The sequence below is a fragment of the Peromyscus eremicus genome, unplaced genomic scaffold (genome assembly GCF_949786415.1).
Source record: "Peromyscus eremicus unplaced genomic scaffold, PerEre_H2_v1 PerEre#2#unplaced_2489, whole genome shotgun sequence".
Lineage (NCBI taxonomy): Eukaryota > Metazoa > Chordata > Mammalia > Rodentia > Cricetidae > Peromyscus > Peromyscus eremicus.
In genome coordinates this window covers 16,660-38,317 of record NW_026736724.1, presented here as the reverse complement: position 1 = coordinate 38,317, position 21,658 = coordinate 16,660, and the positions used below count along the sequence as shown (strand labels likewise).

The window sequence follows — 21,658 nt, the reverse complement described above, 5'->3', positions numbered from 1 at the left end:
TCTTGGTGAGGAGACGCTGGATAGATGCTGGCTGCACCTGCAGCTGTCCTTGGTCCAGATTTGGAGGAGGGGTCCAAGCAACAGGAATGGTATCGCGAGAAGGTCCCGTGACTGAATGTTGAGCCTTCCCCTCTGGGCATACCCACATTCCCTCCAGGCTCGGCTTTGCTTGTTCTGGTGTGGCCCCAGCTCTGGGTAGAAGCTCCGGAGCCCAAGTCGTGTGTGGCCTAAAAAAATAAAGACTCCAGCACATGCTTTGTGTCCACGCTAGCTAGGATCCTCTCCTAGTGGCTCTGGCCATGCTGGAGCCAGCAAAGAGGCAGAGACCATGGGCAGTGGCCTTCTGAGATACCCAGTCAAGCCCTTATGCCTTTCACTGTCAAGAACCCACCTCCAAGCTGCTGCGTGAAACTGGAGAGCTTTAGCAGGAGGTGGGGGACCTGCCACAGAGCCAGCTAGGGCTTGAGTTTCTGGAGTGAAGGGCAGAGGGACAGGAGGAGAGGGGAGCTGGGCCTCGGCCTCTGTGTGCTGCCTACACTCATCCACAGCCTGGAATGCAGGTGGTCGGGTGTCCCCAGTGTCTGGATTAGAGTGGCCTCTGGAACTACAGGTAAGAAATGTTCCGTCCAGGCCAGCCCCTCTGCTGCTCAGAGCTGACTTCATGTGCAGTCACTAACGGAAGGCAATGTTCTCAGTTACAGCATGATTTATTGACTAAACAGGCTTCTGCTCTCCACCCACCGCGGGGTCTTGGAAGATGGGTTAGACCCTGGCAGGTATTCTGGACTGGGGCTCTGTGGCCTGCGGAGGTGATCAGTGCCCACTCAGAATAGTGGGGCGGCTCCCAGTGGCTCTGGCCAACCCCATACCTGAGTGTCTGCTCCTGGAGGTGCAGGATGTCCCGGGGGCAGCCCCCACCTCAGCACCTCAAAGACTTGGATATAAGGTGAACCCTGTTGGGGTAGGTTAGGCTAAGGAATCCCAGCCCACCCAAAGCTGTGCCCTGCCTGAGGCCCCAGAGCTAACAGGTTGAGTGGCGGAGGTGTGGGCATGGTTCCTGCAGTGACTAGGCCGGGTGGTGGAAGAGGTGGCCAGTGCGCAGCCGCCTGCGGAGTTCCTGCCACAGCAGCTGCCTCTCTCGCTGGGCGCCTTTCATGATGCTGCTGTTCTCCAAGGCACGGCGGGACAGGTAGGGCAGCACCTCCATCACGGGACCATAGGGTACATACTTGTACACGGGAAATCCTGCCTGGCCTGCACACACACAGCTATGAACGCCCACGCTCACGATGCCTCCCACCCCCCTGCACACACCCAGGACAACCCAGCTCACCTAGTGGGAAGCTAATTTGGTCGCACATCCCCAGCAGCTGTCCGAAGCTCACCTGGCCATCATCAGGATGCAGGCCTAACTCCTCCATCCTGTGAAGGGGGCCATGCTGGTGAGGACCCACCCCAGGACACAGGCACCCTGATGTAGCTCTGAGCCCCTCTTCACCGACATTCTAGCCTGTCTCCAGTGGGCTGGGGCAGGGATGTGGGCTCTGCTCTACCTATCTAGGTCTTTCCCACAGGGAGAGCCATCCCACCCCACCCACCCACCTCCGACACCCCTTCTCCACCTCCAGTGCCCCCTGTAGTGCTTTGAGCCTTCCCCGCTCTAGTGACTGGCACTTCATTCTCCCCTGCTGGGTGCACAGCTCTCGTTTGGTCTGAATGGAAAGCAGAGATGTACTACGGCTATCACATGCTATCAACATGTTGACTCAAAAAATAAAATCATTTTTAACTTGCCTACTAGAAAATCCAGTTATGACTATGGATTACATTGCATTACATGTACGTGTGCTTAGTGTTCATGCGTGTACATGCATGTGACTAGAGGACCACTTGGGTAATGTTCCTCAGGAGCCATCCATTGATTTTTGAGACAGTCTCATCATCCCAGGGCTCACCACTTTGACTGTTCCTCCTGTGTCTGGCTCCCAGTGCTGAGGTTACAAGTTCTTACCCCACACCCGGCTTTCTTACATGGGCTCTGTGAATCAAGCCACAGTCCTCATGCTCACACATCAAGCCCTGGGAAGTCACTTGTGCTCGACTGGAAGGTGGGGCAGTTGTCTCCGCAGGATCTGACTGCATATTCCTAGTTTAAATGTCTGCACGGTGATAACTACCTCATCTCATCTCCAGCTTCCTAGCTCCAGGCAGCACATTGAGCACATTCCTGAACTCAGGGCCCCACCTCAGGACATAGGACCCTGGGTCTCCCCGCACCTATTCATGGCAAGGTCTGGGATTTCCATCCCTTCCCCTCACAGAGTTGGTTCACATCATCTCAGTCCTGACCCTGTCCCAGGCTGGCTGGAGCATGGCAGAGCTCTGCAGGGGACTGCTCTCCCAGGTCTTTCTCCCCAAACCAGGCTCCACTGTCCACATCTTAGGTGGCCGTGGAGTGTGTGCAGAGGCCTGCTGACCTCTCCCTCACCGCTATCTCCGGACAGCTGAGGGGCTTTGTGATGTCAGGCTGTGAGAAGCACCATCCTGAGCAGACTGCATACAAGGCCCCCAGATGACGTTAGAGCTGGCAGGTAGGAGTCTCCCCGACCCACTGCCCAGCCCAGCCTTTCAGCTTCATTGCTCCTTTAGGAAGCCCCACAGGGTGGCCCAGCCCGGGTGTAGGCTAGCCCACTGTGCCGTGGAGCCTGAGCCTGATTCCTGGGCTGACTCAGCAAGACCACTGTACAGGGTCTACCAGATTTTATGCATCCAAATCCAGAAACATGGAGATGGGGAATGGGGGTTATTGGGGCCCTGGTAATTACAGGAAATGTACTAGACTCTCCAAGACTTTACTTATTTCTGTATTTGACTTGTTAGAACTCTACCAAAGTTGCACTCCTTGGGATAAGTATTCAAAGAGAAAAAAAGATTACATTAAATTCCAATGCAGTTTAAAATGCTACAGGAAACTTGGTAAACAGGAAGGCCACACTTGGCAAGGCTTCCCAGGGCCCTGGGACCTACCCCTGGATCTGTCTCTTAGCCATTTTTTGTCACCTAACAAAATTTATTTTTGAACTTGATAATTGGTATTTCAAAAACTAGAGTAGGAACCTCGTAGAGGGAAAGGTCAAGAATGACGGACAAGCCTGGTGCCTATCGGCATCTATAGGCTTCAGCTGTGTCCGCTCATTCCACACGTTACCACCCCCCAGACACTCGGCACACTCAACAGGTCGCGTGTGTTCCCTCAGCCCGGTACCACCTGCCACCCACAAGCCACCGAGAAGCCCCCAAGTCCAGCTGGCAGAACCCACCTACGGAGTGTGAAGCGTACTGTGTCTTCATTGTGGGAAGCCACCATCACCTCTGCCCTGGGGCTGCGCTTCAGCTCCTCCAGGACGTAGTTCAGGCACCTGGGACAGGGACGGCCCCACCTAAGCTTGGCTCCAGGCCAACCACCCCCTGAACCCCTCGTGGCTCTGCAGGCCATGGTTGCAGCTGTGGCCAGGGCCAGAGCCTCAGAAAGGAGGGCCTCCCTAGGTGGTGATGTGAAACCTTCCTGCCTGGAAGGAGGGAGGTTCCTAAGGTTCAAGAAGATAAGGACGTCTGCATAGGAACTCACTGCTCAGTGTAGGAATCCCAGACGTTAGATTGACAAGCCACTCCCACAGGTAGAAAAGCATAAAAGCGGTAAGGTAAGCAACTGCTGGGGCAGAGACTCCGTGGAACTGCCTGCAGGGTGGTTAGGGAGCTCCAGGGATGCAGCTTCTATTGAACTGTCCCCTCTGCTGGGGTGAGCTTTTCACTGATGCCACTGCGTGAGTCGCCCCCATCATGTAACGCCCATATATTCCATCGGTTAACTACACTAGATTTGGATGGTACCAATCCGTCCTGGGTGTTCTATCGGGAATCATTCGTTCACATCTCCGCAGCAGTAGTGCTCTGAAAAGGAAGGACTGATAGGATCCTACCAGGGCTGAACTGTGGCTTGGCTTCTGGGCAGGGCCCTATAGCACACTCGTGGAGGCCTCAGGTAGGGTGGGTATCCCTGAGCACCAGACACGTGCTCTCTGACCAGAGGTCAGTTTCTAGGAACATCCCCCAGCTGTGCCCTATGACTGCACGTGCTTACAGCAGGAGGGCAGGATGGTCAATGAGTCCAGTACGATACCCAGAAAAGGCCATGGGCCTGAACATAGCCTTGGGTGTCCTGTCCTGGCGTCTGTGCTGAAATAGGAGATGGAGTCATTAAGAGGCAAGGGGCAGAGGGCAGCGTGTGCAGCGTAAACATTGGCATGTGGCCCTGCCTGGATGTGCAGCAGACTCTTGAAATGGAACAGGAAGGAGCTGGAACCCAAGGTTTGCAATAAGCAAGCAGAGCCTGGGGGAGGGGCTTCACGTGAAGCTGGACTGCATGCACCGGCAGTATAGGTTATGTGGGTAAGCGGTCACGTGCTGTTTGAGTTCCTTGAGACGCTGGCCCTAGAAGTGGGGTTGCCCCCACACTCCAGATCACAGCGTATTCTGTCTGAAGTCCACACTCACCCACACCCATTACGTCAGGCTAGCCCCTTGGTTCTGTCACCATGAGAGCGACGAGCAGTGGGTACATCTTTAACAGCTAGATGTCAAAAATCCAAAAGTTGACATTGTTTATCTCACAAAATGTTTCCAGTAGGAAAGGCAAAAAGCTGGTCCTGCGGAGCAGACGGCTGTCCCGGACTCCCCATCAGGAGCTCCGGCATGACTGTCTGTCTGGGTGGGGCTACCCCGACACTCCAGCTGTCTGCTTGACCTTATGGGCCCATGACTCGGTAATGTTCACTATCTGCTGCTTCTCTCCGTTAATCCTTTTACTTTTGCTTGCTGTACACTTAATAAACCCATCCAGAACTGAAGGCACAGCTAGCCTAGATCATTCTTCATAACGTCCAGAACAACTGCACAAGAGACCCCAGTCAGAACCGGCAGAAAGAACGGGTGTGCCACCGCCCCTGACTGCCATGCTGAGCTGAAAAGCTGACAGGTGGAGCCTGCCACGTGGGGCAAGCCAGGCACCTAGGATGGATCTCTTTCTCCTTACCCCCTCCCCTCTCTCATTCAAGCATGACTTTGAACTACTGATCTTCCTGCCTCCTCCTCCTCCCAAGTGCTGGGATTAAAGGTGTCCACAATCAATCAGGCCTGGTTTATGTGGTGCTGGGGTTCAAACCCAGGGCTTCAGGCATGTTAGGCAAGCACCCTGCTACATGAGCTGTATCAGTTGTTTCAAGTGTCAGCAGAAGCCAACTGGAGGCACAGAGGCCAGTACTTACTTATCCATATTCAAAAGAGGAAAAATCTGATGTTCTGGAAAAATGGTGACAGTAGCAGAAATAGCACCTTTGCCCTCCGGAAACTGGCTCTGCCTGAATGGGACCATCACACTCGGGGCCAAGGTTCTCTTGCATCGTTCCAAGAAGGCACAGAAGGCCCTCTCACCTGTGGTACATGGCATTGGTGGCCTCATATGTAGGGTTGACGGGGTCCTCATAGCCGATCTCCACAGCCCTGGCACGCTCTTGGGCCATGTATGCACCGCGTACCAGCTTGGCCCCAAAACACCAGCCCTCACGGCGAGCCAGTTCCATATCCATGGTCACATTGTCATAGGCATCCTGCAAGGCCAAGCTCAAAAGTCACAGGGAGCCCCACTCAGCACTGGGACTGCCTGCTTCGTGTGTGACTCAGCTTAAAGCGCCCAGGCCAGCCAGGGGTTACCTGAGGGACGCACCCCTCAAAGCATCTGGGAGACAGATGTGGATGAAGCTGGGCCTCCAACCTCCAACCCCAAGGAAAGGTGATGGACAGTGGGGCCATCTAAGCCTCCTCTGTGTAGCCTGAGATGGCTCTTGTGGGTGCCAACCCAGATGCCTGGAGTTACCGTGTATTTCAGAGTCACCTTGGCCAGTTAGGAGCAAATTGCCACCTGTCTGGGACTGCCCCCACATACACTATGTCCTCTTGGTGCCCAGCAACTTAGGAACCTCAGGCTGCCAGGCTCGACTTGGGGTTTTTCTGGGCTCCCAGATCTACTTCAGCCCTGTCAATCTTCCAGGGGAGTCTGGTGATTTTTTTCAGATTCTTAAGAGGATCCTGTGCTAATAATGGCAGTCAGCTATGAGTCTTCCAAGGAGCCCAGGAACATCCTTGTCCTCTGTCCTCATGCACTTTTGTTTGCATTTTGTGTTAGTACTGTGGGAAGGTGGTCTGCAGGGCACTGTCATGCACATGTGGAAATCAAGGGAAACTTAGAAACTGGCTCTCTCCATTCACCATGGATCTAGGGTTCAAACTCAGGCTGGCAGGCTTGCATAGCAAACGTTTTCATTGAGTCATCTTGCCAGACCACACGTACACTCTTGACTGGGTCCTGGACAGGGTCCCAGGTAGTCTTGTTTCCTCCTTTGCAACTGGCACCAACCCAACCTCTCCTGCAAGCCTGGGTGTGGCCACTGGGCAGGGCCTGTTTCCTACACAGCTGAACTCAGTCTAGGGTTAGCAGCCTGCGCATTCCTTTACCTCTGCTGCTCTGGCCTCTGCACAAAGCAGGGCCAATCAGATACTGCATGGCGCCATAGAAAGGCAGATCCCTGCGAGGTGGTGGGTCGCACCACCTGAGAGGGTCTCAGCACCGCAGTCAGACACTGGAAACAGGCAGGGAGCTAGGAGGCAGGAGGCGAATGGCTGTACCTTGAGGTAGCACTGGAATGTGTTGAAGATGAGCGGCTTATCCACATTGAACCTGCGCTGCATCTCCAGGGTCAGGCGGCTGATGGCCGGCTGGAAGTAGCTCTGCTCAGCATCTATCATTAGCCGCACGCCTGAATCTCTGGCTTTCTGAGAGGCACATAGGGAGGAAGAATCTATGGTTGAAGGTTGGTGATGCCTTCCCTCTGCTCGGGTGCTGGGGCCCCTAATGCTCTGTATCCCCCACCACTACCACACACACACACTGGTAGGGCTGCTCACACCTTGGCCAGCACATCCATCGTCCCCATCCTCCCCTACGCCCCCTCCCATACACACACAGGGAGTTGATCACACCTTGGCCAGCACATCCATCCTCCCCACCACCACACACACACACACACACACACACACACACACACACACACAGCTGCTCACACCTTGGCCAGCACGTCCATCCTCCCCACCACACAGACAGCTGCTCACACCTTGGCCAGCACGTCCATCCTACACACACACACACACACACACACACACACACACACACACACAGCTGCTCACACCTTGGCCAGCACGTCCATCCTCTGCAGCATCCTCTTCATCTGCTGCTCCTCCTCCTCGGTGAAACGTGACAGCAGAGGCTCTAGCTGGCCTGTCTGAGAGTTACAGCAGAAGTCAGGCCACTGTGGGCCACAATGCTCCACCTGAGGCGAGTCACATTGGAGCAATGCTGTCTTCTGCCCACCCTCCTGCCCTGTCGGGGACCAGAGTACCTCTCAGTACCTTGCCTTAAACCAGTTAGATACAATGACAAAATGGCCCAAACTGAGAGCCAGCCCACTCACTGTCCTATGTGAGGAAAGCTGTGCCTGTGTAAGCCGCACCAGGCCTAGACCTGTATCCCCAGGAGTTTATTTCTATGGCTCCCTTCAATCCTGAGATCAGTAGGGAACCATGCAAAAAAAAGGCAGAGGAAGAGAACCTTGACCCCAGTCAACCAGAAGGCTCCATGGGGATAGAAAAGTCTCGAGAGGAGGAGCCATTGGCTATGGGTTACTACTAACTTGCCGCCTGGGACCAAAATGTGGCTTTCAAGGAGCCAAACAGGTCATTGGTGGACTGGTGAGAACTGGCAGGATGCACCAGAAACTCTAGGTCTGCCCCTCCTCCTGCAGCCCCAGCCCAGGATGCTCCTGCAATGCTAATAAGCCATCCGTTCACTGATCCCAGCAGCACACTGAGCACAAACAGCATGTGCCAAAGTCTGTCGGTGACCTTGGAGCGGAGACGTCATGAACACGCTGCACCCTGAGGTTCCAGGACAGTGGCTCAAAGTTTGGGGTGGACCCTCAGTCTCAGGGGCTGGGAACACAACAGAAGAAACAACCGCAGGTCCCTTGGCTGCTACTGCCGTTCCTCCTTCAGAACCCAGAGCAGGGGTATTCCACACAACACTTTCCCCCTGAATTCAGGCCACACTAGCAACTTACTTTGCCAAGCTGAACTTGGCGTGACTTCTAAGGCCAGGTTGCAAAAGTCAATGCAGCTTCTGCCTGGCCTTCATCTCAGGGGACACTCACTCTGGGAACCCAGCCACCATGTTTGGAAGAAAGCCCAGGTGGCGGTCAGCACCACCTTCCACACGTGTGCAGGGTACCTCCATGACCTGTCCCTGCCTGCCACCCTCTGAGTACAAGTGACTAGGAGACCCCAGATGAGAGCTACCCAGCTGGACCCTGTTCAGCCCTAAAGACTTGTGGTGACCCAACACACAAGACTAGGTGGGCTGGGGAAGACCTTCTCAAGACATCCATCCTCTCCTTGTGTGTAGAGGTCCACTGAGCACTGTGGACCCTGGGTTTGTCTTTGTGGTAGGGTGAGAAAGAATGGCACCTCAATCACAGTGAGTCCCCTGGGTGGGCAGACACATGGAACTGGGGGATACCTGCACATTGGGGACCACCAGGTGCCTGGAGAGCTGGGTCCTGCTGTCAATGAGGCTGTTCCAGTTCAGCAAGTCCACAGTGCTGAGGGATGAGGTACATCAGCAGAGCAAGCAGCCAGAAATTCTGGGTCCAACCACCTGGCTATACTCCCAAGTACTAGGGTTGTTTGGGGGTCTGACACACACCAGCCCATTCCTCAAATGACTACTTCCAAACTCAGCCTTCACAAAGCCCACCCCAGTGTTTGATTTTAAAGACTAAATACTTCTCTCGATTTAAAAAAAAATTAAAACCAAATCATGACCATTTTTCCAATGTGTCAGTATCAGTAAAAACACAAAGTATACAGAGAATTCCACAGCCAGGTCAGGCTTAAGAGCCAACAGTGTAAGGCTAGGCAGGATGCAGATGTCACTTCAGGGGGCTGGAGATGCCAATGGGCAGGGCTAGCCAAGGGCACCTGAGAGCCAGTAGCTCTACCTCAAGCCAGCATTCTGACTTGACTTGGGACTCCTGGTGACATTAGTCCCAGCCTCTGTCCCTAGGGATGGGACATGAGGTGCTGACTTCACCCGCCAGTGTGGCTCTTAGGAAGATGCTCTGGGACCAGGGTTGTTTTCTAAGAGTCTTGTGCCCATGCTGCCTGTCCCCCAGGACTCCCAGCTCACTATCAGTTCCTGTCAGTAGGACCCCTGACACTGTCATTCCCATGGCTCATCCTTTCCTGGAAGGTGACCAGGAATAGAAGCCACTGGGGCTCGGCTGAGACCATGACTGTACCGGGGTGGATGTCAGCTCTTACCCAGACACTCCCAGCGTCTCTGGTGTGAACCACCCCTTGATCTCAGCCCTGGACGCGATGCCCATCTTTGCGATGCTTTCCTTGAGAATGGAGAAGGCAGAGTCAGTTGGCGTCTCTCGCAGTCCATTAACACCCATCCCCACCACGACTCTGAGAGTGTCACATCATCTCTGATAACAGGACTCATTTCAGGGTCATTTCTGTTCCTGGTGGCTGTGGTACCTTTTCCATCTTTGCCGTTTCCCACATCAGCTATCTGCTGAGCCAACTCCCTACTCCCATAGCCATATACTTTGTCGACAGTGGAGCCGTCCAGAGTTCCTACCACAGCACTGTTCCCCCATTTTCCCCGCTACTGCCCCGGCTACACCTCCAAACATCTCCAAGACCCCACCTTAGACCACTGCACAGTTCCAGGGGAAGGGGAAGGGCTGCTCACCTGGAGCACCACCACCTCCAGCTTCGTGTCTACAGCAGCACGCCCAGACTGTCCCTGTTCTGCAGCCACTTGATGAAAGAACCGTCTCCACCTGGTCAGCACATCTGAGAACTGCAGCTGCCAGTGCAGGTGTGAGCCCCATTGCAGCAAGTGCCCAGCTCCTCCATCCAGTCCTGGGGCCACCTCTGTGGCCCCAGATCGCAGCTACCAATCTGAGCCTCTCCGTGCACCTAGCAGCCCCAGGTCTCAAAGCCTCTGCAGATCCAATGTGCCACCACTTACCAGAAACTGCGGTCTTCCCAGTGCAGTGAGCTTAATGGCCGAGAAACCACCGTCACTGGCTCCACCTGTCAGAAGCAAAGGAAGAACCATGAGTGTCTCCAGGGAGACGGATGACTGAGTCAGAGGGACCAAGTACACCTTGCAGTTCCCTGGCCTTTAAAACCAGCCCTGTAGCCAGCTCCCACCCATAGTGAGACCCAGTCCCCCAAATGCCCTTGCCCATGGCTGCTCCAAGGACAGTGCTACAGAGGTGGAGAGGGCTGATGAAACAAAACAGCCTTGGAACTGCAAGAAGACACCAGGCAAAGAAGCCCAAGGGATCTGTACTGCCCGCGGCCTCCTTGGCTGTTTCTTCCTTACGCCTTCAGTACTGTAGGCCATCCATGTATGGGCCACGGAGCACAGAAATGCCAAGTGGAACAGGGACTGCACAGAACCCCAGGGAGAACAGTCAGAGGACAAGTGGATGCCTCTCACCAAAATGCCAAGACGCCAGAGTGCCATGATCACACAGGCCACCCTGCCGTGAGGTAACTGCTTACCAGTGTTACACCCTGTGGAGTGCGATGCATTTAAAGGTGTGGGGCCCCCCGCTACCACACGAGCAGGACCCCTGGGGCCCGAGGGCTCGATGGCCCCATGACTTCACTGGCCTTCCCATCCCCAATCCTCTTACAAGGAGGAGCTGCAGTCACAGAGGCTGGGTCATCAGCTCCCAGATCTGACCCTCAACCTGAGGGGTGCGGATTCCAGAACTCAGTGTCAGGACACCATATGCAGGTGCAGGCCCAGGGGCAGGAACGTGCACAGGAACATGGGCTTGTCAGGGGGTCCCCCAGGAGCTGTCAGGACCCTTCACTGCAGCCCTGACCTCCTCCACAAGGCTCTGCCGAGCAGCTAGCGAAGCGGGGACCCCACCTGAGGCCTCGATGGTTTGCAGTAAACGCTCCATGTAGTTGTCACACTTGGCTTCGTTGGCATAGAAGTAGGTGCGGGCACAGATGACCCCATCTCTGCGGTCTCCAAAGGCAGGGTGGACCTGATATTGTTTCTCCCTCTTATTTGTGCCTGGGAAGGTAGAGACATGGCCTTTTTAGAGATGCTATCCTGGTTCAGAACTTCCTCTTCAATGTCCTGCCCATCCCAGCATAGGCCAACATCCCAGCGCTGCAACCCTCCAGACGGGCTCCAAACAGGCCTTGCTGAGCAGCCTGAAGCTGCCCTCCTGACAGCCCGAATGCCTTTGCCACTTGGGTCCCCCGGCTAAACCTCGTGATGCAGCAGATCAGGCCAGGAAAGTAGAGCCTCCATGGCAAAGGCTTGGACGGTGGCCTGCTGAAGGCCAAGGTGACTGAGCCTTCCTAGAACTGTTAAAAATACCAGGAGCCTGTATCTCACTAGGAGCCCTCAGGTGGGTCGGGTACAGAGCCAGGACCATAGCTCTGTCCACAGGATGCAGTCTCTGGCTTTGACTCCTGCCCAAAGGCTGGCCCAGGCCGGAAGCCCAGGTGCCTCCTGGGCCACCAGACTGTGCGCTGGCGTGAGGAGAGTACCCGTTCCTAAACTCACCCCTGCTGTCTCTCTCTGCTTCAGAAGTGCATGACCTGCAGGACAGAGGAGGAGGCAAAGGTCAGGTCACCAGGAGGCAGCTGAGCCTTGGACTAGACCATGAACCTGATGGAAGACTGACTCAAGGAAACAGACCAACTTGAGTTAACCCAGCCCTTCCTCAGGCCTGGCATGACCACCTGGGCCAGAGAGAGGATGCCCAGGCTGCCTGTGGGTAGAGCCTTCCTTACTGATGAGGCCAGGCAAGGAGAGGAACAGGGGCCACCCTGTACAAGGGCTCCTCCGTTCCAGCAACAATGCCCCTTGCTCTGGCCTGCACCCCTAACATCTATGGTCTCCAGATAGAGTCCCACACACCCCGGCTACTCTCACCCTATGGCCCCAGTCTCTACTAAGACGCTTAGGCTTATTTTCCAAATAGCGACCAGAAATTTTCTTAGAAGATGTAAATGAGACCTTAATATCACGTCATTGGAAACCTCCCCAGTCCCCATCACACTCGGGGACATCAAGTCCTCCACAGGGCAGGGTGCCGAGGCACATCACAGGGCAGAACACTGCTTCATCAAGGAACCTCACTACTCGAGCAAATCTGGGCCACCAAGCAACGTGCCAAGAAGTCTTGTCCTGGGCCTTCCTCTCAAGTCCCAGGACCCTTATTCAGATGTTTTGAGCCAGAAACTATAGGGGGGGGGAGGAGGCCGTGTCCTTGGGTGTCTGGGGCTCCCCACAAGCCCCTCAGCCCACAAGGCCACAGCCCAGGGGACAGAAGCTAGGCAGACAGCTACTGCTCCATCTACCCCATGCTGACAAGATGTAACAAGAAAGAGGGTGAAATGCCATTTGTAACAGTGTTCTGAGTCTGTAATGAGGAGGCAGACAGTCCCCATGCGTCACCTTCCCTCAGAGACAGACAGCCAAGGTCCCTGGAGGATATGGGTTCCCTAAGAGCAGTGTAGGTCAACCAGACAAAAGTCCCCAGGGCTATCAGTGCAGGGAGGCAGGCGCAGGGATTCCCGAGCAGAATCGCTGTCAAGGAAGGAGACTTGGCTGCTCAATGACCCCTGATGGGAGGTTGGTTAAACAGCCCCACAGCCCAGAGTTTAGATGGTCTGGTCTCCACGCTTTCTGTGCCTTTTTCCATTCGCTAGGGACAGGCCTCATCTCTGGGTCTGTAGGGCTGCTCACTTCTGGTCAGGTGCAACCAGTGGGCCCTGTGAGCTCTTTGCCCTGCTGGGAGGCAGCATGTGGAGATTGCCAGCCTCCCTGTTACAGACTCAGAACACTGTCAGAGTGGCATTTCACCCTCTTGTTAGTACTTTGAAGGCACAGACACCAGCAGCAGAGCTGGACCCACATCCCCACCACTTGTTGGCACTGGAGGGTGGGCACTGTTAGGTCAGGAAAGGTCTATTTCTGATGTCCCGGAGCCCAAGCAAAGCTCCCGGAGACAAGCAGCCATGACAAGCTGAGCAGCCAATGGACATGCACAGACAGGCAGGGAGGGCGGGCCTGCCACCCAATCTCACAACAAGGCCGCTTGGGTGAGAGCACTCAGTGCTCACTCTATCTAGGCTGAGGCCGTGGAATCCATTTAGTTATTCACCAGCAGCCTTAGTAAAGGCCTGCAGCCAAATCCTGAGGTTCACAGGGGATGCAGGGGCTGGGTCACCCCGCCTTCAGAATGGCCAATCACTAAGCCGGGGCTGGGCTCCCAGGCTGAGGCCAGGCTTGGACATTCTGTTCTCTGGGCCAGCAGCCTCACATGACTGCCTTTCCCCAGCCCCTCCTGCTAGCCACCTGGGGAGGAGCAGGGTAGAGTCAATGGCCTGACAAGGCCCATCCTGAGCTTCACACGTGTGGAACCCCTGCAGCCAGAGACCTAGGACCCAAAACCCAAGCAAGGGCCCGTTAGGGAGGGTACAGGCCTCCAGAGAGTCAGCTGCCACCCCGGGGGCAGAATAAGGCCACTCTGTCCTGCTGCCAAGGGGGCAGTCTGTGAGCTGTGCTTTCTACTCATGGCCTGGGGAAAGTCCCTGAGGCAAGTTGGTGCCAGCAGGATACTCCAAGCTGCCTGTCACACCACACTGCTTCCTGCTACAGTTCTACTGACCATGAGTGTCTGGCTAGGCCCAGTCTGCAAAGCTCTACACCCTGCAGGCACAGCCATCTGCAGATTAGGAAACTATTTGAGGACTAGTTGGAACCTGCAGGTCCAGTCAGTGAGTCGGGAATCCTTGGAAAGAGAGATTGTAGACTGTAGCAGAGCAGGAAGCCGGGCACCACCAAATGTTTCTGTGAATGGCTAAGTCTCAGCCTTAGAGGCCACACACTTACACCACTCTGCCCTTGCAAGTTGCAAAGGCAATCTGAATTTTAACTAGTTTTGTATCACAAAATATAGTTCTTGTCCTGATAGTTTCAACCACTCAAAATGTAAAACTACAGCCTCAGTACTATGTGATGAGCTGGACATGCCAAGGGCCAGTTTGCAGATCTATCGCTCAGCCCTCTTCTGGTACAGGCTCACAAAAGCACAGCACTCTGGTCTGCAAGAAAGAAGAACTCTAGCTAGGCACAGCCCATGAGGGCTGCTGGCAATCAGACCAAAGGCTCTCCAAGTCTTGGCCACCACCTAGCTGAGGCCCCCACAGCCTGGTGCACCTCAGGGTTACAGCTGGGCCTTATAACACCAGAAAGACAGGCCTTACTCCATCTCCTTGCGCTCTGCCTCCTCAGGGCTCAGGTCTTCCTCCAATCCATAGTCCAGTATGGAGCCAACACCGAAGGCTTTGTTGTGCTGGATCAGAGGCCTGATAGACTCCTGGTCCTCGCCAGCCACAAAATGGCCATAGACGGTCATCTTCATTAGTCTGTCGAACATCCTCTGCCCCAGAAGCTTCCTGGCAACATGGAACAACTGAAAGGCAAAGGGAAGCAGCTGTCTGGCCATCTGTCCGGCCATCCTGGCAAGACCACTGCTGACTCCTCCCATTTCACCCCAGTGCCACACTGTGCATGGTTTTGTTGTTTGTTTGTTTGTTTGTTTTGTTTTTCGAGACAGAGTTTCTCCGTGTAGTTTTGGTGCCTGTCCTGGATCTCGCGCTGTAGACCAGCTGGCCCCCAACTCACCGAAATCCGCCTTGCTCTGCCTCCCGAGTACTGGAATTAAAGGCGTGCGCCACCTCCGCCTGGCCTGTCCGTGTTTTATAGAGACCACTTGACGCAGTCCTGATCCAGGGCAGCATGGGAGAGGCTGTGCTACTTCTCAAGCTGCTGGCTCTATGAAACTCTGAGCACACTGTTCCCCTAAGGACTCTGCCCCAAGGGGGCTGGCTCATGGAGCACCCCAGGACACCAGGGTTGCCTGATCACCCCTTGGTGGGGAACAGTGGATCCAGCCAATCTCCGAGGGACAGCAGTTGGCATTTCTGCGACATTTAGTGGTCTTGGGGGCGGTACAGAGGTAACTCTCTAGAATGATCTCTCTCACGATGGATGATTTGTTCTCTCGTTCTAACCCACCAGAACAGGGCTTGGTGTGAGGCCCTCCAACAGCTGCTGAGCAGTGGCTACACACAAAATTCAAATGTCTGGAGAGAGGTCTGTCTGTCTACAGGACACCATGAAATGGGAGTCCACTCCACAGTCTCATCCAGCGCTGACCAGCTATGCTGACAGATGTGCCCCCACTAAGATAGCTGCATGCAACCAGCCACTTTTTCTCTGTCACATCTCACTCCATCTCACATTACTGTAAGCATTCCTTAAGCCTGAGGGGAAAGGGGGAAGGAAGCAGACAAGAGAGATGCCCAAGGGGAAGAAGCAACAAGGTCACTCCTCACATAGCTAAGGCAGAGACAGTATTGTGGACAGGGATGAGGGGTATTTGCTAACCTAGAGTCAGGAAAGAGGGTGCTCCACAAGGCAAGAAGGTGAAGTGGGGAGCACGAGGAAGAGTTCTGGCAGTAAGGAGTGGTGACAAGCAGGCCCCAGGTGCTCAGAAGCAACCCCACACATACACACTGTAGAAGCCCGTGTTTACTCCTGCCCACCCAACTCAGCTCCAAGAAAGGAAACGCCTGGGGTTCCCCAAGCCCCATGGACAATGAACCCCTTTCTATGTGGGGAGCTCACTCTTAGTCTAAACATTCACAAGTCAAACACCTTCCCTATCAGGCCCTGCCACTCTATGATGGGTACCACGGAGACGCCGCTAGACAGCACCTCATGCAGTTCTGTTCAGGACCTGGGATGACTTCTGCATTGTTCGTTTATCAAGAGTTATAATCTCTAATTTAAAAAAAAAAATCCTGACACACTTTCCATGGGAGGCGGTAGATGAGGGAATGGCCACCTATGACAATCACATGCTTTCTCACCCTGGTCACTGAGAATGGTGGATACACACACACACACACACACACACACACACACACACACACACTAAACATTAAAGCAAGAAAATGGACAGCACCCGAGGAAGCACACCCAAGTGTGTCCTTGGGCTCCCATACATGCACGTGCGCTCATACACACAAAGGAAAGTCTCAAACGATGTCCAGGAAATGACAACAGTAAAACCAACTCCCTCCTCTGGCCCCAGAGAACCACTGCAGTTTACACCCAATCTCTTCAGCTTAGGCTCACAGTCAAAAAGTGATAGCCTGCCAGGTGTGGCGGCACACGCCTTTAATCCCAGCACTCGGGAGGCAGAGGCAGGTGGATCTCTGTGAGTTCGAGGCCAGCCTGGTCTACAGAGCGAGTTCCAAGACAGGCAGGGCTACACAGAGAAACCCTGTCTTGATGACAAATAGGCTGCTTCATGGTCCCCAACAAGGCTCCAAACCCAGGCAGCATTCCAATCTCAGTTCCTTAGTCCACGGCTCCTTGTTTGGAACAAGTCTGGTTGCCCACTACCTCAGCTAGAGCTCACAGCTGCAAGGCCTGGGTCGACGGTCCTCAGTCTGGCCGTCAGTCTAGGATCTGGAAAGCAGATCTTCGGGGCAGGACCTGGCTTTGAACACCATTTCCTTCGACACTAGTGTGACAGCAGCACAGATCTCCCAGAGAGGCTCCCAGGGTACAGGATAGACAGGTGGAGCCTGGGTGGGGGTGGGGTTTGCTGCTTCCTCCAGGAAGTCATAGCACATCCCTGAGCACTACCCAGCACTACTCAGAGCAGGCTCCAGAGAGCCAGAGGAGATGGCATGCCCTCCTCCTGGTCACCCGCAGTACCCTGATTGGCATAGAGGTGCAGGACTCACCCGCCTTAGAACCAACCCTCAGGCCCCCAAGGACGCTGCTGGGCAGCTGGGGAGCTGGTAGTGAATCTAGGGGAAGCACAAACCACTGCTCATCCTGTCCCCAAAGCAAAAGCAGTCACCTATTGCTACCTGAGGGGATGGTCCAGTTCCTGCTCTGCACAGAGACCCGGTAGTTAACCATTGTAAGTCATTCTTGCCCAGCTTGCTCCACACCCCCCCAAACCCCCCCCCCCCCCCAGCTGCCTGCTACTTGCTGAGACTTCACAAAGTCCTTGACTCTTGACTCCCCCCAGTAGGGCTCCTTTTCCTGTGTCCCCAGCTCCCCTACCGGGCGTTATTTCCGCGCATCATGGCCCTGCCCACCATTACTACTCCACAAACATACCTGGCTCCCACACTTCGTTTTACCCCCAGGCTCCCATGCTTACAATTCGGTTGTTCCAAGGGATCCCGGCAGCACTTCAATTCCATCTTGTGGGGTGTGACTCACCTCCTACCTGCTGTGGCCTCAGCTAAGTGCAGCTCCAGCTCCTCCAGTCTCGCTGGAGAAGTCACTTCCAGATCTGTATCCTTGCAAACATCACCGGGTCACCTTGAGATAACTAACTTACACTAACCTTTCAAGACTGGCTGAAGCGGTATTCTGCTTTCCCCCAAAGGCCCTCACATTTCTCAAAGTTACCATGTTGCAGTTTAAAGTTGCATGTTTCCTAGTCTCTGAGAACCTCCAGCTTCTACACTGCGTTCCAGTTTGCGCCTTCCAGTTTGCGCCGGGTAGAGATGAGTTACCCTCCGGCCAGTAATCAGAGCACTTGGGAGGCGGAGGCGGAAGGATCAGAAGTTTCTGAATCTAGGCTCTTCGACTGTATTTACAATAAATTTAAACATAAGAAACAAAACGTTGGGAGTTTGTCCCATTTCCCATAACTGTTCGGAGTAGCTGTGTTTGGGAGCGGCTGGTCACACTGGTGGAATTCTGGGGTCCTAGCCTAGATAAGCCCTTCAAGCTGGTCAAACCTGGGAGCTGCATGGAGGAGAGCAGACTTATCACGGTGACGGCTGCATTCCTACACACCGTACATAGTTTAAACACTATCGGCCCTTCTTCCTAATTGGTAGTGACTGCAAGTAGGAAATTTCACGAAGTCCGGCAGCACGCAGGAAACGGCCCTCTTTCTTGCCTGCCCAGCCTCAGGCCATGCTTGAGTGGCTCTGCCTGACACTTCCGAACTCGGTAACCCGCTGGCCGCGCCGATGTCCCTGCGCGGCTCCTGCCCACCGGGCCACCCACCCGCGCACCTGTTCGTGGTGCGCCAGCAGCACCCGCGACGCACACAGGCGCAGCACAAGCAGGTTGCGCACCAGTTCCCAGCTCCTCCGACTGCGGTACGCCTCTTGCGTGTTGCTGAAGTCGACGACGGGCACGGGCCGCCGCACAGCCTCGGCTGCTCCCCATGCTTGCACAGCCCCTGGGCTCGCGGCGGGCTGCTCACCGGCCTGCGGCGCTGTTGAGAGACCGGCAACACGTGGTGCCGCCGAGCGCAGCAGGAAGACGCGCCTCAGAGCCATGGCGGAGCCAACACGCGCGCCCAGGAGGCTTAAGTACGCTCGGCCAGCCACGCCCCCTGAGGCCACGCCCCACTCCCGGAAGCCCCACCCACCACCCAGTGGCTCCGCTCCCATTTTAGGAAGCTTTTTCCGGCTCCGCAACCCCCTCCATCTCCCCTGGAGTCCTTCCCCGGCGTCCTAGTTTGGCGTGCTTCCCGTGGCTGACCACGCCTCCCCAGGCCGCAAACTCTCCTCCTCCTGAGCCCACCCCCAGTTCTACCCCCAAGACCCCGCCCCTTGGGAAACCGGGATGTTTAGCTCTGGGATTTAGCTCTGGGATGTTCCTGTCCCTAGGCTGGCCGGGTGGGTCCAGAGTCCACTGGTCAGTGCCATGACACCCTGGCACACCCGAATCCTCCGTTCCCAAGCAGCGGGGACTCACAGCTCAGGCCTGGCCTGAAGAATTCTGTCCCAGAAGGTGGTCCTCTCCCACCACTGCACCCTGCCTAAAATGCTGTCTTAAGAGCTGCCCTTTCCTGGTTTTTTGTTTGTTTGTTTGTTTTTTGTCCTTTAGACCCACTTCCTTGTCTCGGGGTAAGCAAGGGACCCCAGGCTCCTCTGTGAACCCTTGGAACTCTAGTGATTCCTCCCTCCCTTACCTCTCCACACCCGGTACCACCAGCAGCAGATGTCACCTACAGATCCTAGCTGCCTCTACCTTGGCACACACTTCCCTGTCACTCACCCCATGTTTCCCCTCTGATATCCCATCCTCCTGCAGAGACCTAGTCTGGTTGTGGGTGGCAATATGACCCCCCGGATATCCCCTACGGGCTTGGCCCTGCCTTTCCTACACCTCTGCAGAAATTTTTTTGGAGCCTTGGGCTCTCCTGTCTATCTTAGACTGGATATTTAGAGCTGCGTGATTCTTTATGGTGGAGATTGTCCTGTGCACTGCAAAACATTTATCACCATCTTTGGCCTCAGATGGCAGTTACACACACACACACACACACACACACACACACACACACACACACTTGAAATGACCTAAAACATCTCCGATATTGCCAGATGCCCCTGGAAAGCATAATCCCCACTTGTCTTGGCTGAAGACAACTTCCTAAGACAGGACCCAGGTTTTTCCTGCTGGAACCTAATGAAACCTAAGGGGGAAAAGCAGAGCACGTCAGAAGCATCAAAGTCGGGAGGCAGGAAGTCAGGAGTACCCTACGGCAGCTCAGGAACTTGACTAATAGGGAGCAGGATACCCTTGGAAATGTCACCATGACCATCCACCCATCCTCCTTCTGGTCTAACCCACACTCACCGCACTCCTCCACCCCACCCCCACCCCACCCCCGATCTTTGGTCAGCCCCAGTCTGTTGCATGTGGCTGTGGGACATCCACCCCTCCTACTGTGCTCCCTGTGTCCCCCTCCTCCTCCTGAGGCTCTGGAGGCTCTGCCATCCCTCATTTGCTAGCCACTGCTGCATTCCAGCTGACACTTCATGTGGCTTTGTTGAGAGAAGGAAGGACAGAGTGATATAGAATATTTTGTCATAGGCTCTAGGTGTCTGGCTCGTCCTCCAGGCCCTGGTCTAGAATCTGAGTCCTGCTGGACCACACCTGGCCCTCACTCAGCACCTGAAGGCCGAGTGGCTGATTTATATAGTTGGGACCTTCTTCTCCGCAATATAAATCCTTCTATCTAATATTTCCTGCTGCTCATACTCAAGAAAACTCTGGAGAACTCTGGAGTTCGTGGATAAATGCCCCATACCCATGGGCTTCCAAATAGCTCTATCCCTGTGTTGGGCACAGGCACCCCTTTGATGCCATGTGTCTCTAGCAGCCACATCCAGTGGTTTGGCTACATTCCAAGCTCCTGCACCTGGTGACCAGTATTGGACCCCAAGTTCCCGAGCCCCAGCTTCACCCAGATCACATTTGGTAGGAGAGATGTAGTTGCACACCAGCTGATTAAGAGATGTACGCCCAGCAAAAGGAACCGCACTATGGATGTGCCCATTTGTCGTTGGTCTTGCTGACCCACGAGCCCCACTCTATCGCTCTTTTATGAGCATGGAGAATGCCATCCTTCACTGCACCAGAACAGGGGAGACTGATGAGTTTCCTCATTATGACAAAGTGAGACCAAGCCATGTATTACAAGCAAGATGGCCAGGGTTCCTTCATTGGAACCCCAGCTACAGCTGGTGAATCAAGCCCTAGACACCTACCACTGATCAGAGGGGACCATTTCAAAATTGTCCCCTCTATTGATTTTCTGGGGTGGGCTAAAGTTTGGTAGCTCTCCAATGATCATGGACAGTTTCAAAACACCAGGTCTGTTGCTATTGTTATTATTGTTTGAGACAGGGTCTCATATATTCTCGGCTGCTTCAAGTTCACTGAGTAGCCAGAGATGGACTTGATCCTCCTGCCTCTTCCTACCCAGGATTAGATGTACACCACCACCCTTGGTTTATGTGGTGCTAGAGGTCAAACCAAGGGCTTTGTGTATGCTAGGCTAGCACTCTGCCAACTGAGCCACATCCCCACCCTTCAGACTGGTGTGTGTGTGTGTGTGTGTGTGTGTGTGTGTGTGTGTGTGTGTGTATCTGATGCCTGTGGAGCAGGATGTAAAGCTCCAGCTACTGCTCCAGCACCATGCCTGTCTGCTTCCCACCATGATGATCACGGACTAACCCTCTAAACTGTAAGCAAGCCTCCAGTTAAATGATTTCCTTTACAGCAGTTGCTTTAGTCATGGTGTCCTTCACAGCAATAGAATAGTTACTGAGAAAATAATTTTTATAAGTTAAAAAAACTATTTCATGTGTATGTGTGTTTTGTCTACATGTGTGTCTGTGTACCACATGCTTGCCTGGTGACCACAAAGACCAGAAGAGGGTATCAACTCCCCTGAGACTTGAGTTACACGTAGTTGGGAGCCCCCATGTGGGTTCTGGGAACTGACCCTGGGTTCTCTAAAAGATCAGCCATGCTCTTAACTGCTGGGCTATCTCTAGCCACACAATAAGGCAGCTTGAGGTGAGCTGA

General features: G+C 54.5%; 1 protein-coding gene across 1 annotated transcript; it reads right to left on the bottom strand.

The window, feature by feature from the left end:
- Window positions 1–688: 688 nt before the first annotated feature.
- LOC131902116 (proline dehydrogenase 1, mitochondrial-like) lies at window positions 689–18,612 on the bottom strand. The gene is made up of 14 exons (XM_059253148.1): window positions 18,343–18,612; window positions 14,488–14,696; window positions 11,777–11,811; window positions 11,126–11,275; window positions 10,208–10,272; window positions 9,926–10,042; window positions 9,487–9,566; window positions 8,684–8,765; window positions 7,302–7,394; window positions 6,742–6,888; window positions 5,491–5,666; window positions 3,321–3,419; window positions 1,334–1,422; window positions 689–1,254 (listed from the first exon to the last, which is right to left on the bottom strand). Exons 1-14 carry the CDS (start codon window positions 18,610–18,612, stop codon window positions 1,067–1,069), a joined length of 1,800 nt encoding a protein of 599 aa, XP_059109131.1. The 3' UTR covers window positions 689–1,066.
- Between the last annotated feature and the right edge of the window lie 3,046 nt (window positions 18,613–21,658).